General features: G+C 34.9%; 2 protein-coding genes across 2 annotated transcripts in view; one reads left to right on the plus strand and one right to left on the minus strand.

Annotated features, from left to right (window-relative positions):
• The window catches only part of LOC106871502 (glutamate receptor 3), a 9,909-nt gene extending 5,775 nt beyond the window's left edge, over positions 1 to 4,134 (plus strand). Inside the window, exons 6-7 of the mRNA XM_014917990.3 lie at positions 593 to 843; positions 3,782 to 4,134. Coding sequence (XP_014773476.2) covers positions 593 to 843; positions 3,782 to 4,118 — 588 coding nt within the window. The 3' untranslated portion in view covers positions 4,119 to 4,134. The remainder of the gene's footprint in view (positions 1 to 592; positions 844 to 3,781) is intronic.
• Positions 4,135 to 12,425: 8,291 nt separating this feature from the next.
• The window catches only part of LOC106871503 (ionotropic receptor coreceptor Ir25a), a 34,187-nt gene continuing 26,612 nt past the window's right edge, over positions 12,426 to 20,000 (minus strand). The window contains exons 12-14 of the mRNA XM_089341972.1: positions 18,238 to 18,455; positions 17,428 to 17,678; positions 12,426 to 13,116 (exon numbers count right to left, since the gene is read on the minus strand). Of these exons, the coding sequence (XP_089198098.1) occupies positions 12,864 to 13,116; positions 17,428 to 17,678; positions 18,238 to 18,455 (722 nt within the window). The 3' untranslated portion in view covers positions 12,426 to 12,863. The remainder of the gene's footprint in view (positions 13,117 to 17,427; positions 17,679 to 18,237; positions 18,456 to 20,000) is intronic.

A 20,000-nucleotide genomic window follows, 5' to 3' on the forward strand; every position in this document is an offset into this window, starting at 1 on the left:
TTTATAGTTTGCAATGTTCTCTCTCTCCTCTCTCTCTGTCTCTGTCTCTTTCTTTCTCTTTCTATCTCTCTCTATCTCTCACACACACACATACTGTGTCTCTAATATAAACACACACTGTCTCAGTAATATAAACTCACACACAATCCAGGCCTGCTTTCGTCATTACACAAATATCACATTAGAATTTTGCAATTCAACGTGGTGCGTCCAAAAAAATATCCGACTGAAAAAGAACATTTAGCAGCAAAGAGACGACGGCAGGTTTTAATATATCTCTACGTGATCGCTGCTATTGTTTTGCACGCTAAACGTAGTTGGACTACATAGATGTTTGTTTAAAAAAGAGAGATTATGATTGTGATAAAATAATAAAAACAATATTTACTAAGCAAGTGAGCTGTATTATGCAAAGAAATAATTAGACGGAAAGTATGATAAAAAAATTATTAGAATTGTGAATCAAATGTGAACATATGACCAAGTGGTAGTAGAAAACCGCCCGGAGGGCGGTCTTTCTGTTAGCATATATAATCACATATTCGTACATACATACATACATACATACATAATGATGATGCTTCTATTTCAGAATGTTTCCAATAAAGATTACAAAAGGATCGGTGACATCATGGCCAGTGGCCCAGAAGTGACCAAAGAGAAAGACGTGTTGATATTAGTTGATAATGATGATTATGCGTTTATTAGTGACGAATCTCTGATTTATTACATTGCTGGCCAATACTGCGGTAAATACTATGTAGTTCGGGGTGACACACCCAGACAAGGTCTTGGATTCGTCACACCAAAGCATTCACCTTACCTGTCGGCCATATCAAGCACGTGAGTAATGGATATTATCATAGAGACTTAATATTTTATTTGGATATAGATCTTGACGTAAACCCTCGGTTATAAAGAGGTGTGTTTAACGGCAGATGGAACTTCAACGTGAAGCGGGGTGGTTATCTCTACTGTCCCTGGCATTTACGGTTTACCATATATTTTCAGCGGGATTTTTGCGTACATGACTATCATTTGCCCAAGCATGCAATCATTAAATGATAAATAGTCAATGCCTTAATAAAAAATATAAGTTAGAAAGGCGCTATTTGTACCCTAATAAAACATTTCAATATATTGGAGCAAATGGTGTGGTGAACTGGGAGTTACTGTATCCTTAGTACGTCAAGCAAATTGCTTAGTGGCATTTCGTCCGTCTTTATGCTCTGAGCTCAAATTCGGCCGGGGTTGACTTTGACATTCGTACTTCCAGGGTCGATAATATGAGAACCATTTGATCACTTATACGTATATTATCAAAACCTACTGGCCCTGTAACAAAAACGGAAATTATTATTATTATTTAAGACGTCGCACAGTATCCAATATCTCGATGCTGTTGATTGAAGGTATGGTGTCTACCGGGGGGTTGTACTTCCTCTCAAGTCACAATGGACCTCAAACAGGCAATACTTTACGCAATATGTGTGCAGTTCCAAGTAATGCCGACTTTTGCAATACACCTAGATTGTAGGGTATTTCTAAAGTTTCCAGATGCTTTTTTCAGTTTGGGTGGTATTAAACCCAATGCTCTGATTACAATAGGGACAACCTTTATGTTTGTCTCGCGTAGCTTCCACATCTTGGTGATCTCAATTCTCAGGTCTCCATATTTATCAATTTTTTCTCTTTCTTTCATGATAATATGTTGATCTCCTGACACTGCTACGTTGATTATTAGGCACTCTTATTTGTCCCTCCTAAATGTTACTATATCCAGCCTTCGGTACTCTAACATCTTGTCTGTCTGGAAGTCAAAGTCTCAGAGGACTTTTGCCTTCTCTTTTCGTCGATTACCTTTTCCGGTGTATGTTGGTACCAAGCACCCATTACCTCGTATCCGTATTCCGGCATAGTTTTGGGCTACCTTGTCGTGTCTGCACTTGTACTCTTTCTGTGCAAGACTTTCACAAGCACTAACAAATGTGAGTCACGCTTTCGACCCTCTTTCTATACATTCTACAGGGGTTCGTTGCCCTTTTCACTGAGTTGGTATTCAATGCCTGATCCTAGGCAGCGATGATTAGGCTTTTATTATTATTATTATTATTATTATTATTATTATTATTATTATTATTATTATTATTATTGTTCAGTAGTTTTATTTTTATAACGTGCTTTCACTTCACTACCGAGCGCAGCTCTGTGTGCCTTGGGTATGTGCTGTGGTTTGCTGTGGTGCTCTTATGGTTACTGTATTGAAAGTGTTTTGCGTAGGATGTGTGCAGTGCCCAATAGTGCAATTTTCTGTATGTTATATATATTTGTAAGTCCTGGTGTTTTTGTTATGTATTATTATTATTATTGTTCAGTAGTTTTATTTTTATAACGTGCTTTCACTTCACTACCGAGCGCAGCTCTGTGTGCCTTGGGTATGTGCTGTGGTTTGCTGTGGTGCTCTTATGGTTACTGTATTGAAAGTGTTTTGCGTAGGATGTGTGCAGTGCCCAATAGTGCAATTTTCTGTATGTTATATATATTTGTAAGTCCTGGTGTTTTTGTTATGTATTTGTCTGAATATTTTTTTATTAATTATTATTATTATTATTATTAATATTATTATTATTATTATTATTATTCAGTAGTTTTATTTTTATAACGTGCTTTCACTTCACTACCGAGCGCAGCTCTGTGCGCCTTGGGTATGTGCTGTGGTTTGCTGTGGTGCTCTTATGTTTACTGTATTGAAAGTGTTTTGCGTAGAATGTGTGCAGTACCCAGTAGTGCAATTTTCTGTATGTTATATATATTTGTAAGTCCTGGTGTTTTTGTTATGTATTTGTCTGAATATTTTTTTATTATACCTAAGGCACCTACTATGATAGGAATTGTTTCTGTTTTTAGATTCCACATTCGAGTTATCTCTATTTCCAGGTCTTTGTATTTTGAAAGTTTTTCCATTTCTTTTAGAGAAACGTTGTCATCTGCTGGTATTGATACATCAATTAGAAAGCATTTTTTTTCTTCATGATCTTTGACAACTATATCTGGTCTATTTGCCTTAATTTCTCTATCTGTGTGTATTGGCATATCCCAGAGTATGGTTGCTTTCTCGTTTTCTGTGACCTTTTCTGGCGTGTGTTTATACCATCTTTTTTCTGTTGCTATTCCATAATGTTGGCATAGCTTCCAGTGTATATAGGTCCCAGCTCTGTCGTGTCTGTGAATATATTCCTTCTTAGCCAGGACTGGGCAGCCAGAGATAATATGATTTATTGTTTCTTGTCGATCTCCACATATTCTACAGTTACTTGTTATATTTCTTTTCATTATGTGTTTTTGGTAATTTCTGGTGGGGAGGCTTTGGTCTTGTGCAGCAATTAAAAATCCTTCAGTCTCTGCTTTGAGTCCTGAGCTTCTCAGCCATTGCTGGGATTTTTCTCTGTCTATTTCTTTCGCATTTAGTTTAGCCCAGTATTTACCATGTAGGGGCTTTTCTTGCCATCGTTTTATCATGGTCCGTTGCTGTTCTAGTTTTAGTTTGGATTTCATTTGTTTTATAGCTTTTGTTGTTTCTTCTTCTTCTTCTTCTTCTTCTTTATTATTATTATTATTATTATTATTATTATTATTATTATTATTATTATTATTATTATTATTATTATTATCGTTATTATTATTATTATTATTATTATTATTATTATTATTATTATTATTATTATTATTATTATTATTATTATTATTATTACTTCTGCAATTTCAATATTTCTTTTAACAGACTGATGCTGATTCAACAATCTGGTTTAATTGAGAAATACCAGAAGCAATGGTGGCCATCAGATGATGAATGTCTAAAAGAAGAGAAATCGAAGAATTTGAAAGCGAAGAAGATAGGTCTGGGTGATCTGGGTGGAATTTTTATTGTCTGTTCCTGTTTGGCTGTGTTTGGAGTGGTGTGTGCCATCATTGAAACGGTTCTAAGCCGATTCAAGAAGAAGACCAAGAATACATTTTCATCCAACTGGAGAGATATGAGGTTTTATCTGAGTCACAAGTTTCATATGAAACCAACCAATCATCAAAGAACGTGGGATTTAAAATATAAAAACAATTAAATGGTTTTAGAATTGTTGTCTTTGTTATCTTGTTGTTTGTTGTTCTTATTTTGGTGGCTTACTAATTATTGAAGTCAGTTTTGCATTGTGAACAAGAAATGAGGATACGAGTGCGTGTCCATGGGTGTGTCTTTATCGATGTGAGTTTATGTGCACGTGTGTACGTATGTACATATGGAAAAAGGTGTGTGTGTGTATGTTTGTGTGTGTGTGTGTGTGTGGGAGTGTGTGTATGTGTGTACATGTATAAGTACAGAGGACGAGGTAGCTATGTTAATTCTACATCACTGTAAAAGTAAATATTATACAATTAACAGATATCTTCAACATTAGGAATGAAGCTGCTTTCTGTCCCTGCATACATAAGCAATATTTTAAAGAAGACCCCTCCTCTATAAACGAGGGTAACTATAAACGAGGGCAACCGTTCCATGATAGCCCCTTCATAAACGTGAACACACACACCGCATAAAATTCACACAAAGGAGAAATAAGTTCCAATGACGTCCAACCTCAACAAACAAGTACGAGACACCATGCACAGAACAAATAATTAAGAAATTTACCGAAAAGACAAATCCAAAGGAGACATAATCCAAAACATGCCTGCTAGAGTAACGTCCTTTGATTCACTGTTTCATTTACGCGAATTTACGAGAAATCCCGTGAACGAAACGTGACTGTTTTCCAAAATGGAGTGACACCTTTCTCCATGTAATCGGCTTGAAAAATTGTTAAGACACTACGATATTTTCCTACTCGTCTTAACATGAAATCAATGGTAGCCTTAATTCACAAATAAAGACTGTGTATATACATATTCATTTCATTTTACTATTTATATTATATTATATTATATATTCCATATTCTATATCCCACATTAATTTCATAAGAATATAAATAAAACATAAAAAACAGACAGAGCTGGAACTCTTTTAAATAACACACACACACACACACACACACACACACACACACACACACACATATATATATATATGCATATCTCTCTCTATCTCTTTCTATATATATATATATATATATATATATATATATATTCAAAAATTATGGAATAGAGCAGATAAAATCCAGGCTACATATCTTTCATAGGAAGTGGAACATCGGAAGTAGTAAGGTATCCAAACGAGATTAGACCGCAAGCTACTCTTTAGGCCAAGGATACCTTGATTATATCAAATTTACATTTTCATTGGGAGGTCCAGTGTAAACTCGTTGGGGATTCCCAACGACAATGTAAACTTCATATAATGAAGAGTAGCTTCCTGTCTGGGTAATCTACTACTTCCGAAGTTCCGCTAGCTATGAAACGAATGTAGCCTGGACTTTATCTACTTCATTCCCCAACTTTTGAATGTTTATTTGCATATGCAACAACTCCTGTTACTAACCATCAACTATAAAATTAACTTTTTTCAGCTTATCATACTTCGATATCGGAACAATTCAAAACCTTCTGCGTCAATAAACGACTATTGTTCCTGAAAGTTGTTTTTTATATCTTCTACGGATTGTTTGAAGTTCACTAACTTCGTACATCTTGATCCTTCGATCCTGCCTTTACACACACACACACACAAACACGCACGCGCACACACACACACACACACACACACGTACACACACATATATATATATATATATACATATATATATACATATATATATATATATATATATATATATATATATATATATATATATATATATATATATACATATATGTATATATACATATAAACAGATAGATAGATAGATATGTATATATGTATATATGTATGTATATATTCATATATATATATATATATATATACATGTAATATATATATGTATGTATATATATATATATATATATATATATATATATATATATATATATATATATATATATATATATATATATATATATATATATGTGTGTGTGTGTATATATATATATATATATATATATATATATATATATATATAGACTTACTTGCAAAAAAGGACGTGTGCGTTCAATAATGTAATAATACAAAGAATATATATACATGTATACACACATATATGTACATACTTACATCTACATGTGTATATATATGCATATCAGGGTACAGGACGTTAGAACAATGAACTACAGACAACGGAACGAACACATAGGAAAACGGAAAGCCACTTGGAATATTCCTTCATCAGCTGTCTCTATTCTAACTAGACGTTTCGAAGATAAGACAGAGCGTACTCTAGAATAGTCTCTTCCTGAGTAGTGGATCAACCCACTACACAGAGGATTCCAAGGTGGCAAACACAAACCAAGACAGGAAAAGTTGGACAGTGAAAACAACATTCAAAAGCCGTACGGCCAAACGCGAATTTGAGGTAGAACGCTAGTAGTTCGTCTTGCCTTCACAGCGGCTGGAGTGAAAAGAAAGCTGACCACAGGTCACACGAGAGCAGAGAGGATGGTGGAGGGAGGAAGTGGAACAAGGTGGAAGGGACAGAAGGGTATAGCAGTGAAGTAGAGGCCAGGACAGAGGGATAGATAGAAGATAGAGGAAGACAGATAGATAAATAGATAGAGAGGATGGTGGAGGGAGGAAGTGGAACAAGGAGGAAGGGACATATATATATATATATATATATATATATATATATATATATATATAAGCAATGTTAATTCTCTAAATGAAGTATTAACAGTAACTGCACGATAAAGTGTAGTATATTGCCACTTAAGTGTGGCTGACCCCTAGGGGTGGATGTTACTGTTGCTTTTAGCCCCAGGAGGACATCTCCTCCAGCTGGCTTATCGACACACGACTGTGTCCTGTTTGCCAAGGGAAGTTATCCCTCTCACCTCGATCAGCAGCACGAACGTATCCGGATTTCAGGGTTATTTCCCTTCGTCGGCGTTCGACAGCTGATGACCTATATATATATTTCAAGAAAGTTAAAGGTTGTGAATCCAACCGACTAATGGATAATATCTATCCAATATACTGCTGGTAGAATACCCAATTACTAATACACAAATGTTTTTTTCATTGCATGGCAATTACATTACCGAGTGTAATAAATGGGTGAGGGTAAAGAGAGAGAAAGAGAGAGAGAGTGAGAAATATTGAGAACGATTGAGATAGAAGGTGAGTTGTCTACCTTGAAAAGGTGACTGGAATAGAGTTATCACCCTTGTCCATAGTTAACCGTGATATAGTGATCCATACAAAGATTTTCTTGCGTTGAGGTGACCTGTCCCAATCTTTGATACCTACAATCACAATCATTCCAGCCATGACAATACCATCGATGTTTTTGTTAGGGAACGGTGTACCTTACGATGCATTACTCATTTTGTTATATGACTGTAGTTTGTGCTTTGAGGAGATTTAAGTTGTTTTTTCTAGCAGGACATGCAACTATTTGGATACGTCCTTTCCACCATTATTCTTCTTCTTCTTGCTGTTGTTTAGCCCCGTATCAGCCACAATCGCAATGCGGTGCCAAATTATTCAGCCCTCTATTACACTCCTCCAATATTCACCTTATTCTGACAGCTTTTACAATATGATCCCCTTTTATCGACTTCAAAACTTCGTTCCTTATTTTCTTAGCCTTTCATTGTGCACCACCCCCAAGCTCTACAATACTTTCGTCCTGCTTTTCATATTATACTGTGCACCACTTCTCCCCATCCTACATACTGCTTCATCTTTTTTCCAGCCCTATATTCTGCTCCCCTCCCAGCTCTACAATTCGCTCCTCCTCTCACCTTATTATGCGCCGTCTTCTCCAAGCCATACAATGTACAACCCCTTTTTCTAGCCCTACAATATAAACCCCCTTCTTTCAACTCTCCAACGTCCTGTTTTTAATCCCAGTCTTACGGTGCACACCCTTTCTTTCCACATTTGCATTGTGCTCCTTCATTTCCAAGCCCTTATAACGAACGTTCCCTTCACTGAATCCAGCAGTACGCTTATTTTTCCGACCTACATCACGCGCTCACCTTCAATCATATTTTCACGACCTCTTCCAGTCATCTTCTACTTTACACCAGATATAAAAAAATGCAGCCGAAAATTGAATTAGCGAACAAGAAATCTGTAGTTTTATGATCATATGACTTACCCAGTGCAACTATGATCTGTCAAAAGTTAAAGCGGTTCACACCTAATTATGTGCCATCATATTACTGTCTCATTTTACCCGTTTCATCCCCCATCAACTTGTTCTCTATCCGTCTCGTTTTCAGGAGTAGTCTCCCTTGCGCTCTTCAATTCGATTAATCTTTTACTTGTCATAAGACGGCGGCCATGCTGGGGCACTACCTTCAATAATTTTTACTGGAATGAATCGACACCAGTACTTATTCTTCTGCTAAGCCTGGTACTTATTCTACCGGTTTCTTTTGGCGAACCGCTAAGTTACAGTGCTGGTTGTCAAGCGGTGGTAGAGGACAGACACAAGCACAAAGATACATACACATATTTATCATATATGTACGTATATATATATATACACGTATATGTACGTATATATATATATATATATATATATATATATATATGCACACACGTATATGTATGTGTATATATATATATATATATATATATATATATATATATATATATATATATATATATATATATATATATATATATATATATATATCTACGACGGGCTTCTTTCAGTTTCCATCTACGAAATCTACTCACAAGGCTTTGGTGGGTCCAATATTATAGTAAAAGACACTTGCCCAAGATGCTACACGGTGGGACTGAACCTGCAGCCATGTAGATGGGAAGCAAACTTATTACCACACAGCCACGCCTACACGATTGTTTAGACTGTTCAATGAAAATTAACCGACGACTAAATGATAGCAACAACAATTAACAAACTCTACGTCTGTTCCCATGAGTGATAAGTTATATTCCTGTTTGACTTAGCACGGGTAAGTCATATTCCCGTTTTATTTTTTACTTTTTTCTCGGCATTCGGTGTAATGACGATGTAAGATATTTTGGATTAGCGTTAATACTATCCCTCCTCACTTAAGACAGCAAGTTGCCACAGTAAGATGCTTAATAGCATTTCTTCCAGCTCTTTACGGTTTTTGAATTTCGAATCCTGCGGAGGACAAATTTTACATTTTTAGGGTCGATAAGATAAGTATCATTTGATCATTGGGGTTAATGTAATCGATTTTTTGTCCTTTCAAAACTGTTGACTTTGTGCCAAGAGTAGAAGAATAATGACCCTCTCAATATACAAGAGTTGTTATTTAATTTGACAAAGAGGCGAGTTAGCAGAATCGTTAGCACGCCAGGCGAAATGCTTAGCTGTATTACTTCTGTCTTTATGTTCTGAGTTCAAATTCCACCGAGGTCGACTTTGCCTTTCATACTTTTGACTCCCCCAAAATTGCCGACCTTATGCCAAAATTTGAAACCAAAATTTAATTTGAGTAAGGCGGCGAGCTGGAAGAATCATTATCGCACCGGAAAAAAAGCAGTATTTCTTCTGGCATTACGTTCAGGGTTCAAATTGCACCGGAGTCAACTTTACCTTTCATCCTTTCGGGGTCGATAAAATAAGTATATATATATATATATATATATATATATGTATACAAGAATATATGCAGTGATTTCGAACCTATCCGATTCATGTAAAATTGTTTTTATAACTGAAGATAAAAACATATACACACACATATACCAAGGATCCAGGAAGCACGGGGACTTACTGACCAGCACAATTACTTTTCACATGAACAGTGACGTAGACTGCATCTAACTAAATCGAATACAACGAGGCAGAGTCTTAAGATCGATCCAGGCGGCCCTTGAATGTCTTATCATATTCTTTCGGCAACATCTTTTATCCACCGAGCGTTGAAGTCCATCCCTTGACCAAATTTTGAATAGACGAAGCGGGTAGCATCATGAGACTTGGAAAGCAGCTTCTGGAGACACATTCCTTCCCTCATAACCTTCAATACATGGCCAAAGAATTTGCACGACTCTACTGCAACACAACATATCATCGATGGGTGTATATCAACTGAAGACCCAAGTATAACTCCTAAAAGGGCGAGATAGTCACAGCTGTAATGTCTTGGAACCTTAGGTTTGCTGGATTAGAATTCACCGAGGGTTAAACAGCAACAACAGTTCTCCTAATGTCAGAAGTGGGAGTAATGCATGAATAACGAGTGTTTTTTTAATATTTTTAGTTTTGTTAACATGCAATATTTATTTTTTTATTGCCCACAAGGGGCTAAACAAAGAGGGGACAAACAAGAACAAACGATTATATCGACCCCAGTGCGTAACTGGTACTTATTTAGTCGACCCCGAAAGGATGAAAGGCAAAGTCGACCTCGGCGGAATTTGAACTCAGAACATAAAGACAAACGAAATACTGCTAAGCGTTTCGCCCGGCGTGCTAACGTTTCTGCCAGCTCGCCGCCATGCAATACTGAATAGAGAGTACTATTTGGAGAGGAATGATTCCCCTTCCAGTCCACCCGGAATGGTTTACCTTGAATACGAACTCATCAAATAACGTATGAAGAAAAAGAAAAAACGACTGAAAAATAAATCTTTATTTCTTATTTTATTTATTTTTTGCAATTTATTTCCTGAAGATAATTTATCACTCAGAACAGTTTAAGTTATTTTAATAATTTTTGTATAAACATATTATTTGTGTAAGTGCACGTGTGAGAATGTAGATTACGAAAGTAGGCACTTTTGAATAACTAATTCAATCCTACTCACACGTCCGAGTTTATATCTGGATGGGATCAACTCAAGTTTTCATCTTGTCAGAATAAATAAATGTTTCAAATTTTGGCACAAGGCCAGCAATTTTGGGCGGGTTGAGGTTGATAAGACAATTACATCGACCCCAGTGCTTATTTTATCGACTCCACAAGGGTGAAAGGCAAAGTTGACCTCGGTGGAATTTGAACTCAGAAGGCGTGCTAACGTTTGTGCCAGCTCGCCGCCTTAATGAATAAATACATAAAAATCATAATACTGTGTCTGTAGGAATGGTAAAGCTTCTGGCCAGATGTTTTATAGAATTTAGTTAGATCTCTTCAGTGTCCTGTGTTCAAATCTTGTAGTTCACCTTAACATTCCCACTTGCAGGACTTGATGGAATAAATAATGGAAACAGACTGTGGACGATTCCATTAATTCCATTCTCTTATGAACAATTGAACGATTGACGTGATGGGTATCAAAGCTAACGTGTTTCGTCCTCACACTTCGGCTTATATAGAGATGATGGCTTAGCCATCTCCAGAGGCGTTAACGGCCATCCATTAGTTAGGCTTAAAAAAGACATCATAACACCCTCAAGGAATATATATATATATATATATATATATATATACAACCTCTCTGTGTATAAATTTTTATACACTCTTATATATAAAAATATTTTATGTCATGACTTTTATTACGCATGCGAACCACTGGTAATTAAATTATTTTAATTTCTTACCTTCATAATTTACACAATATATATATATATATATATATATATATATAGGGTGAACATTATTTCTAGAGAACATTATTTTTCTTCGTGGTTGGGTCGTTGATGACCTCATTCTAGCATATCGGATGTCCACATAGTGGTCATCCCTTCTTATACGCTTATATATATATATATATATATATATATATATATATATATAATAATAATAATAATAGGGATAAAAATCCAGATTTACAGGTAAAAAGTCAATTAATTTCAATTTATTAAGAATTAAAATTGAATTAAGTTTCACAGTATAAAATATAAATATATAGTTTTAGAGAAAAGAACCAAAGTTCATGAACTAATCCATGTGGATTTTCATGGATTAGTTCATTAACTTCGGTTCTTTTCTTTAAAACTATATATATATATATATATATATATATATATATATATATATATATATATATATATATATATTATAGACACACACATATATATATGGACACACACACACACACACACACACACATATATATATATATATTACTGTTGCTATATATCTATTTCCTTTCTTATACAAGTTTTTGTTATTAACCTTATCGCTGCCGCTGTTTATATTTGTTGTGCGCGTGTGTGTCCATAGGTATATATATATATATATATATACCTATGGACACACACGCGCACAACAAATATAAACAGCGGCAGCGATAAGGTTAATAACAAAAACTTGTTTGTTATTAACCTTATCGCTGCCGCTGTTTATATTTGTTGTGCGCGTGTGTGTCCATAGGTATATATATATATATATATATACCTATGGACACACACGCGCACAACAAATATAAACAGCGGCAGCGATATATATATATACCTATGGACACACACGCGCACAACAAATATAAACAGCGGCAGCGATAAGGTTAATAACAAAAACTTGTATAAGAAAGGAAATAGATATATAGCAACAGTAATTGCAATTACAAAAATTATTAATAGGAACCTAGTTAGTGACATTCAGAACAGCACGAGACAAGACAGCAATAAGAGACACATCATCGTCATCATTTGTAGCAGCCGCATTAACAACATCATCAGCATTATTATCATCAAAAAACAACAACAATGGCAGTCCCAGTAACGACAAACACAAGAACAGATTCGACGGTCATTGTAGAAACAACAACAAATCCAACCAATACAAAAATACCAGGAACGCGTATAACGTATAACATTCATAAACATGACTAGTGTCGTTGGGTATAGTTCAGAGGGATGCGTTTCCTTTTGTTGCGGTTGAAGATGAAGATTTCCATTAGAAAACATACACTCGACAGTAAAACAATGGCTCCGAATATGATATATAATCCCCCTAGGGAATTCATACTGAGAGGAGTTGGTTTATAGATGGAAGTTTCCGTCGATGAACACACGTACTCGCTGGCCCAAGACTGCTGACGCCATTTTTCGATCAAGCCAGCTTCCCTCATGACGTTCAAACTGGAAAGAAAAGAAGGAAAGAAAAGAAGCATTATGTACATTCACGTCTCATTTTGTGAGAATTTCTTTAACATAGTCGAAAGACGCTCTATGTGTGCGAATATCTCTCTGTCCTATATCACTCTACTATCCTTGTTTATTTGTTTCTTTCAGTGTCTTTCTAATTTTTTTAATTGTTTCAGTCGTTAGACTGCGGCTAGGCTGGGTAACCGCCTTGATGAATTTCCTTTTTAGTCTAATGAATCTGCTCCCAGTACGTTTTGTTTTTAAGCCTGGTACTTATTTTATCTGTCTCTTTTGCCGAAACGCCATGAGGCAGTGGATGGCACACACACACACACACACACACACACACACACACACACACACACACACACACACACACACACACACACACACACATATATATATATGGCAGGCTTCTTTCAGTTTGTCTACCGAATCCACTCTCATGGGTTTTGTCTGCCCAAACTACCACAGTGGGTGTACATACACTATTCATAATATACAAAGACACAGACACAAAACCATGTGTATATATGTATATGTACGTATATATATATATATAATATATATATATATATATATATATATATATATATATATATATATATATATATATATATATATATATATATATATATACACCCACACACACATGGTTTTGCGTCCATGTTTTTCTTTCTTTAAAACGACAATATAAAATGCCCTTTGTCTGATTCATTGTTTTAATAAATGCTGTTGTCACTTAATCCTAAACTATTGATTTCTTTATTCTAAGTTGCAATACGATCTTTCCTTTGAAAGTAATCCCAATATCTATTTCTGCTTATATGTATGTACATGCGTGTGTATTGTGTGTGTGCGTGTGTGTGCGCGCGCTTGAAAATAAGATAACAAAGGAATAACAGGTTATGTTAACTTACAGCTGTTTCTGCTGTAAGGTGTAGAAGTTCATAAGACAATGGTTTATTCCTTTATCATCTCAATTTCTTGTTACTGCTCTATACTCGACTAACGCTTTATTCTGAAGCATATGTATAATGTGTTCTACACAAGGTTATTTAGTCTCGCAACTCTTAAGCGAAATATACGTGTGTGTGTGTGTGTGTGTTGTGTGGTGTATATATTGGAAAATGTGTGAAATCTTTGGTACAGTTAGGATTATTTGAAAAAGGAAAAGAATGACTTCACTGGTAGTTCTAATCAATTTAATTTTCTAAAAATATAATATAATTTAATTTCAGTTTGGTTCGTAGATCTAGTAAGTTCATTGTTCACTTCGATGGGGAGATTTTTTAGGAACCTTTAAAAAATTTCCCCACCGAAATTAACAATGAACTTACTAGATCTACAAACGAAACTGTAGAATTTAATTATATTATATTATTAGGAAATTAAATTGATTAAAATTACTAGTAAAGTCATTCTTTTCCTTCTCCAATATATATATATATATATATATATATATATATATATATATATATATATATATATATATATATATATATATAATACAAATAATAAATGAGTATATGCATATATACGTACATGTATGTACATACCTACATCTGCATGTACATATAGATGCATATCTGGGTACAGGACGTTGCAAAAAAACGTGGACAAAATGATAAGCATATATACATATATGTATGTATATATAATTTGGAAAAGGAAAAGAATGATTTTACTGGTAGTTCTAATCAATTTAATTTCCTTGTTTTTCATATATATGTGTGTGTGTGTGTGTGTGTGTGTGTGTGTGTGTGTGTGAAAGACAAGAACAAAATGTTACTTTGTTAAAATTGGGTACATTTTAATTTTCCTTTTACATGTTTTGGTTTTTGAAAAACCTTATCAAAAATATGTACTAAGATGGAATATGTAAAGAGAAAAGAACTATAAAAGAAATTCAATCAAAATCAAAATTAAGATTAACGTTCATAGTTTACTTTCCTTCTTCCTGCAAGAAACAGGTGGTAATTTCCGTTAGTTCTGGTAGCATGACAAGTTCAACTGACTGTGGCCGCAAATTACTACTATCTGTTTTTGTAAATTGAATAGTGTGGTCAAGACTTGGTTTCTTAGGAGTAATAATAATAGCAGTCGTCGTGGTGAAGTTGTTCCCCTGGGGTTTTAATAGAAATCGGGTTCTTCGACCCCTTGTCTTTATTTCTTATACACACATATATATACACACTCACCCTTATACACATATACATATATATATATATATATATATATATATATATATATATACAGATGCAGTTACATGCACACACTCATATATATATACATATCGTTAGCCACTACACATTCTTTATTTCCTCTCCTTGTTTCTTGTCACTTTGCTAATAACTGACTTGAATTATTTGAAGGAAAAACACGAACAAAACCCATACCTATCAGGTCATCCCATAAGTTCTGTCCGATTTTACCTTTTTTAAAAATGAATGAAATTTAATAGTATTTTAGAATCTCTAATGGAATTAAAAATTATTTTTATGCATTTGTGTACATTTAAACGAATTAAATATTATTTTACAGAATAATAGAATTAAAATTTCTTTGATTAAAAACCAAAACCCTTTCTAACATGGAAGTATCTAAAGAGTATTTGAGGCACGTAATGCTTTATGAGTACAAAAAAGGAAACTCTGCTGCCGAAACGACTCGAAACATACACTCAGTTTATGGGAAAGAATGCTTGAATGAAAGAACTTGCAGAAGATGGTTTACAAAATTCAGAAGTGGAGATTTCAGCCTTGAAGATGAAGGTCAAACAGGACGTCCAGTTGAGTTTGATGATAAGCTCCTTGAGGCATTACTTGAAGAAAATCCTGCATCATCAGTTGAAGAATTGGCAATAATGCTTAGTTCAAACCATACAACTGTTCATCGTCATCTTCAATAACTCGGAAAGGTTTCTGAACTTGGAAAATGGGTTCTTCATGAATTGTCCGAAAGCAACCGCAAATTCCGAGTTGACATCTGCTCTTCTCTCCATTCTCGCGAACTGATTTCACCCTTTTTGAATAGACTTGTGACTGGTGACGAAAAATGGATCTTCTATCGAAATGTTAAAGGTTGTAAACAGTAACTTGGTAAAAGGGAAAAAGCTCAACCACAACCGAGAAGGGAAGTTCATGGGAAAAAGGTTTTTCTCTCTATCTGGTGAGATTGCAAAGGAGTAATTCACTTTGAATTGTTACCACCTAATGCAACAATCAATGCTCAAATCTACTGTCAGCAATTAGAGTGTTTGAACCAAGCTTTAATGAATCAAAAAGGAATAATGTTTCATCAGGACAATGCGCGACCCCACACTGCAAAGATCACATCACAGAAGATCAAAGAGCTTGGTTGGGAAAAAATTTCTCATCCATCTTATTCTCCCTACCTTGCTCCTTCAGACTACCATTTGTTTCGTAGTTTATAGAATCATTTGAGGGACATAACTTTCGCAAGCCAGGAGAAGGTCGAAACTGACATTTCAGAGTTCTTCGCTTTGAAACCAAAAGAGTTTTACATTGATGGGATTAAAAAGCTCGTAAATAGATGGAAGGAAGTCATAGATAATCAGGGAAAGTACATTGATTATTAAATTTCAATTAAATATAACATTTGATTACTTGTTTTCTTTATTCAAAATTCGAACAGAACTTATGGGGTAACCTGATAGTTCATTATGCTGATGTAAGGAAGTGAACATTAGTATACCGGGAAAAATTCTTAGCAACATTTCGTCCGCTTTTGCGTTCTGAGTTCAAATTCCGCCGAGGTCGACTTTATCTTTCATGGTCAGTAAAATAAGTACCAATTTGAGCACTGAGGTCGATGTAATTTAAGATGTTGACCTAGTGTTGAACAGTATTTATTTTATCAACTCCTCAGCAGGATTTTAACTAAAAAAATTCAAAAGCAATACTGTATATATATGTGTGTGTGTGTGTGTGTGTGTGTGTGTGTGTGTGTGTGTGTGTCCGTGCGAAGAGCCATTTTAACGATGCACTGCCCTAACTCTTCGAAACGCCAGTGTTATAATGGTGGCAGCTGATGAAGGAAATGTGGCCTGTGTGTTTTTGTACCTTGTTTATCATTTTGTCCATTTTTTTTGCAACGTCATGCACCCAGATATGCATCTATATATACATGTAGATGAAGGTATGTATGTACATACATGTACATATATATGCATATAATCATATATTATTTGTGTGTATATATATATATATATATATATATATATATATATATATATATATATATATATATATATATATATATTAAAATAAAATATCCACTTACAAATGGGATACTTCAGCTGTTAGTGCTGAGCCTTTCTGAAGACCGAAGCCTATTGTCTTCAAGGTGAAAGGGTTTCCTGGAACAATAAACTCGTGGCAATATCGTGCAGCGTAGAGCTTGACTTCGGACCATAGGCTTATCAAAACATACTTCCCAGTTCTGACATAGTCAAGGGAATGAGCGGCGTTTTTTATGACTGGAGCGCTTTGCATTTGATGGAATATTTCCCTGCCAACGGCGTCTGTTCTGTTCTGAAAAATGAAATTGGAAGAAAAAATTTGTTAGAAAACACAAAATAAACTTAAATCACGAGGTTTGTTTTAATTTAAGCAAGACTATTTCGATTGTATTCGAACTTGTTTCGCATACTCAATTCAGAGCAATGGTGATGGTGTGGATTTTTATTCAGCCACGCAGTTATTCGCAATATCAGTGATTGTTTATTCACTGTTTTTCTATATCGGTGGCAACAAACTTCATCTTCGCAAACTATTGGCTGTGATTACATGCTACTCATATCACTCAAGGAGGCAGAAATCCATCTAGCATTCTAACTACACACTTGTTGGATGATATTTGTCTGTCTACAATATATATATATATATATATATATATATTCTCAGGAGGAATATCGCAATATTTACAGTAAGTATATTATGAAAATGGCTATTTTATTCTAATACTGCTTCTATTTCATACAATATTATGTGTATGCGTGTATGTGTGTGTATGCATGTTTATGCACATATGTTTATATATATGTGCGTGTGGTGTGTATATGTGTATGTGAATAATAACAAGTTAATCTACCTTAAATTCTGTATACAGAACTGAGCCAGCCAATGTAAACGGTAATATGTCTTTGTCATCAGCCAAGTCTTTGAGGTTTTCGATGCTAGAGATCTGTATGGTCACTGTGAAGTAAGCTGTAAGGTTGGCAGTGAAGTATGTAGTGATGAAGATTGTAAAGATCCACCAGCTTAACACGATGATTCGCGATCGAATGTGTTTGGGTTCCCAAGCACCGTCTGGAAAATTAAACATGTACGTATGTTTGTTAATACGAGGGTAACTCAAAACTTATACACATACTCGTTTCTGTAATCTATTAAAACAAAAGCAGGGGTTGAACAATTACATCTGTTTTCGAAATCGTCCCCTTGCTTTCCGATGTCTAAGTGATTCGTAGATGTATTACTTGGAAAGGATGAGATCTAGACTGTATGCAGGGAGTTCCAGCAACGCAAAACCCAACTTTTCAATGGTTTCAACAATACGGGCGATCGTATATGAGCGTCCATTTTCGTGCAATAATAACACTTGCTTTCACACTATATATATATATATATATATATATATATATATATATATATATATATATATGACAGGAAGGACAACAAAAGAAAGAAAGAGACCTCGATATTATGCAAATAGAGGAATTTATCTGTAAAAATATGTGACACTTATTCAGTAGCCATGATAAAACTCCGAGTTTCGGATGCCAGGAATTTTCAATGGCTGGATAACTGAAGAGATGTTGACGTGGGCTCCCACCCTGGCATCCAAAACTCCGAGTTTTATCATGGCTACTGAATAAGTGAATATTTTTAAAGATATATATATATATATATATATATATATATATATATATATATATATATATATATATATATATATATCAGCGTTTGGTGCGAATTACTGATTTCAGTTTCTTAGACAGCATTTCACAGTAGATTTCTTTTCCCGGTAATATTCCAGTATTTTTGCATCCCCACAAACGGTTAGCATCACTTTTCTGCAAGAAGTTGAATCTTGAATTATTTTTCGTTGGCTATTATGGGTGTTTCAACTCCATACGTTGCTTTTTCGATTCTAGCTCAAAGTGATGGACACCGGTCTTACCTCTTGAGACTTTCCCTCCAAAACAGCTTCGTCTTCATCGTTGTAGCGGTCGATAGAGCTCCACACGGTTGCGCTTATGCGCCCACATGTGAACCCTTAATCTTATATTCGAGCAGAATCAGCGTGAAATAGTGTGAAATCAGTAAACTGAAATCACAATCCAGCCAATGGACTTCCATACAGTTTCCGTCTACCTAAATTCATTAAAGACGTCACACTGTGGGATCGAATCCGGAAACATAGGACTGCCAAGCGAACTATACAGTCACTTAACCATGATTACATATTCATACACACACACACACACACACACACACACACACACACACACACACACACATACACACATACACACACACACACACACACAGAACTCGTGCATACATACACATACATATAAGTACACTGACGCATGCTCACACATATTCCTCATCCTAGAAAGAATGTGAGTAAATAAAAAAAGAAAAAGGCATGCATGTTGATACATATAATTTTTTAGCTGGACAGTAAATATATGCAAAACTTTTCTCAAGTTCAAATGTTACATTCCAAATATGACATTCCAATGATAAAACTTCGTATCTTTGTTAGAAAAACAGGTGCTTCTTTACAAGATTAAAATGATTAAAAATAGAAAACTTACATGCATAAATCTATCACGTACATACATA

Source organism: Octopus bimaculoides, chromosome 25 (assembly GCF_046866305.1).
Source record: "Octopus bimaculoides isolate indiv1 chromosome 25, ASM4686630v1, whole genome shotgun sequence".
In the NCBI taxonomy this organism is placed as follows: domain Eukaryota; kingdom Metazoa; phylum Mollusca; class Cephalopoda; order Octopoda; family Octopodidae; genus Octopus; species Octopus bimaculoides.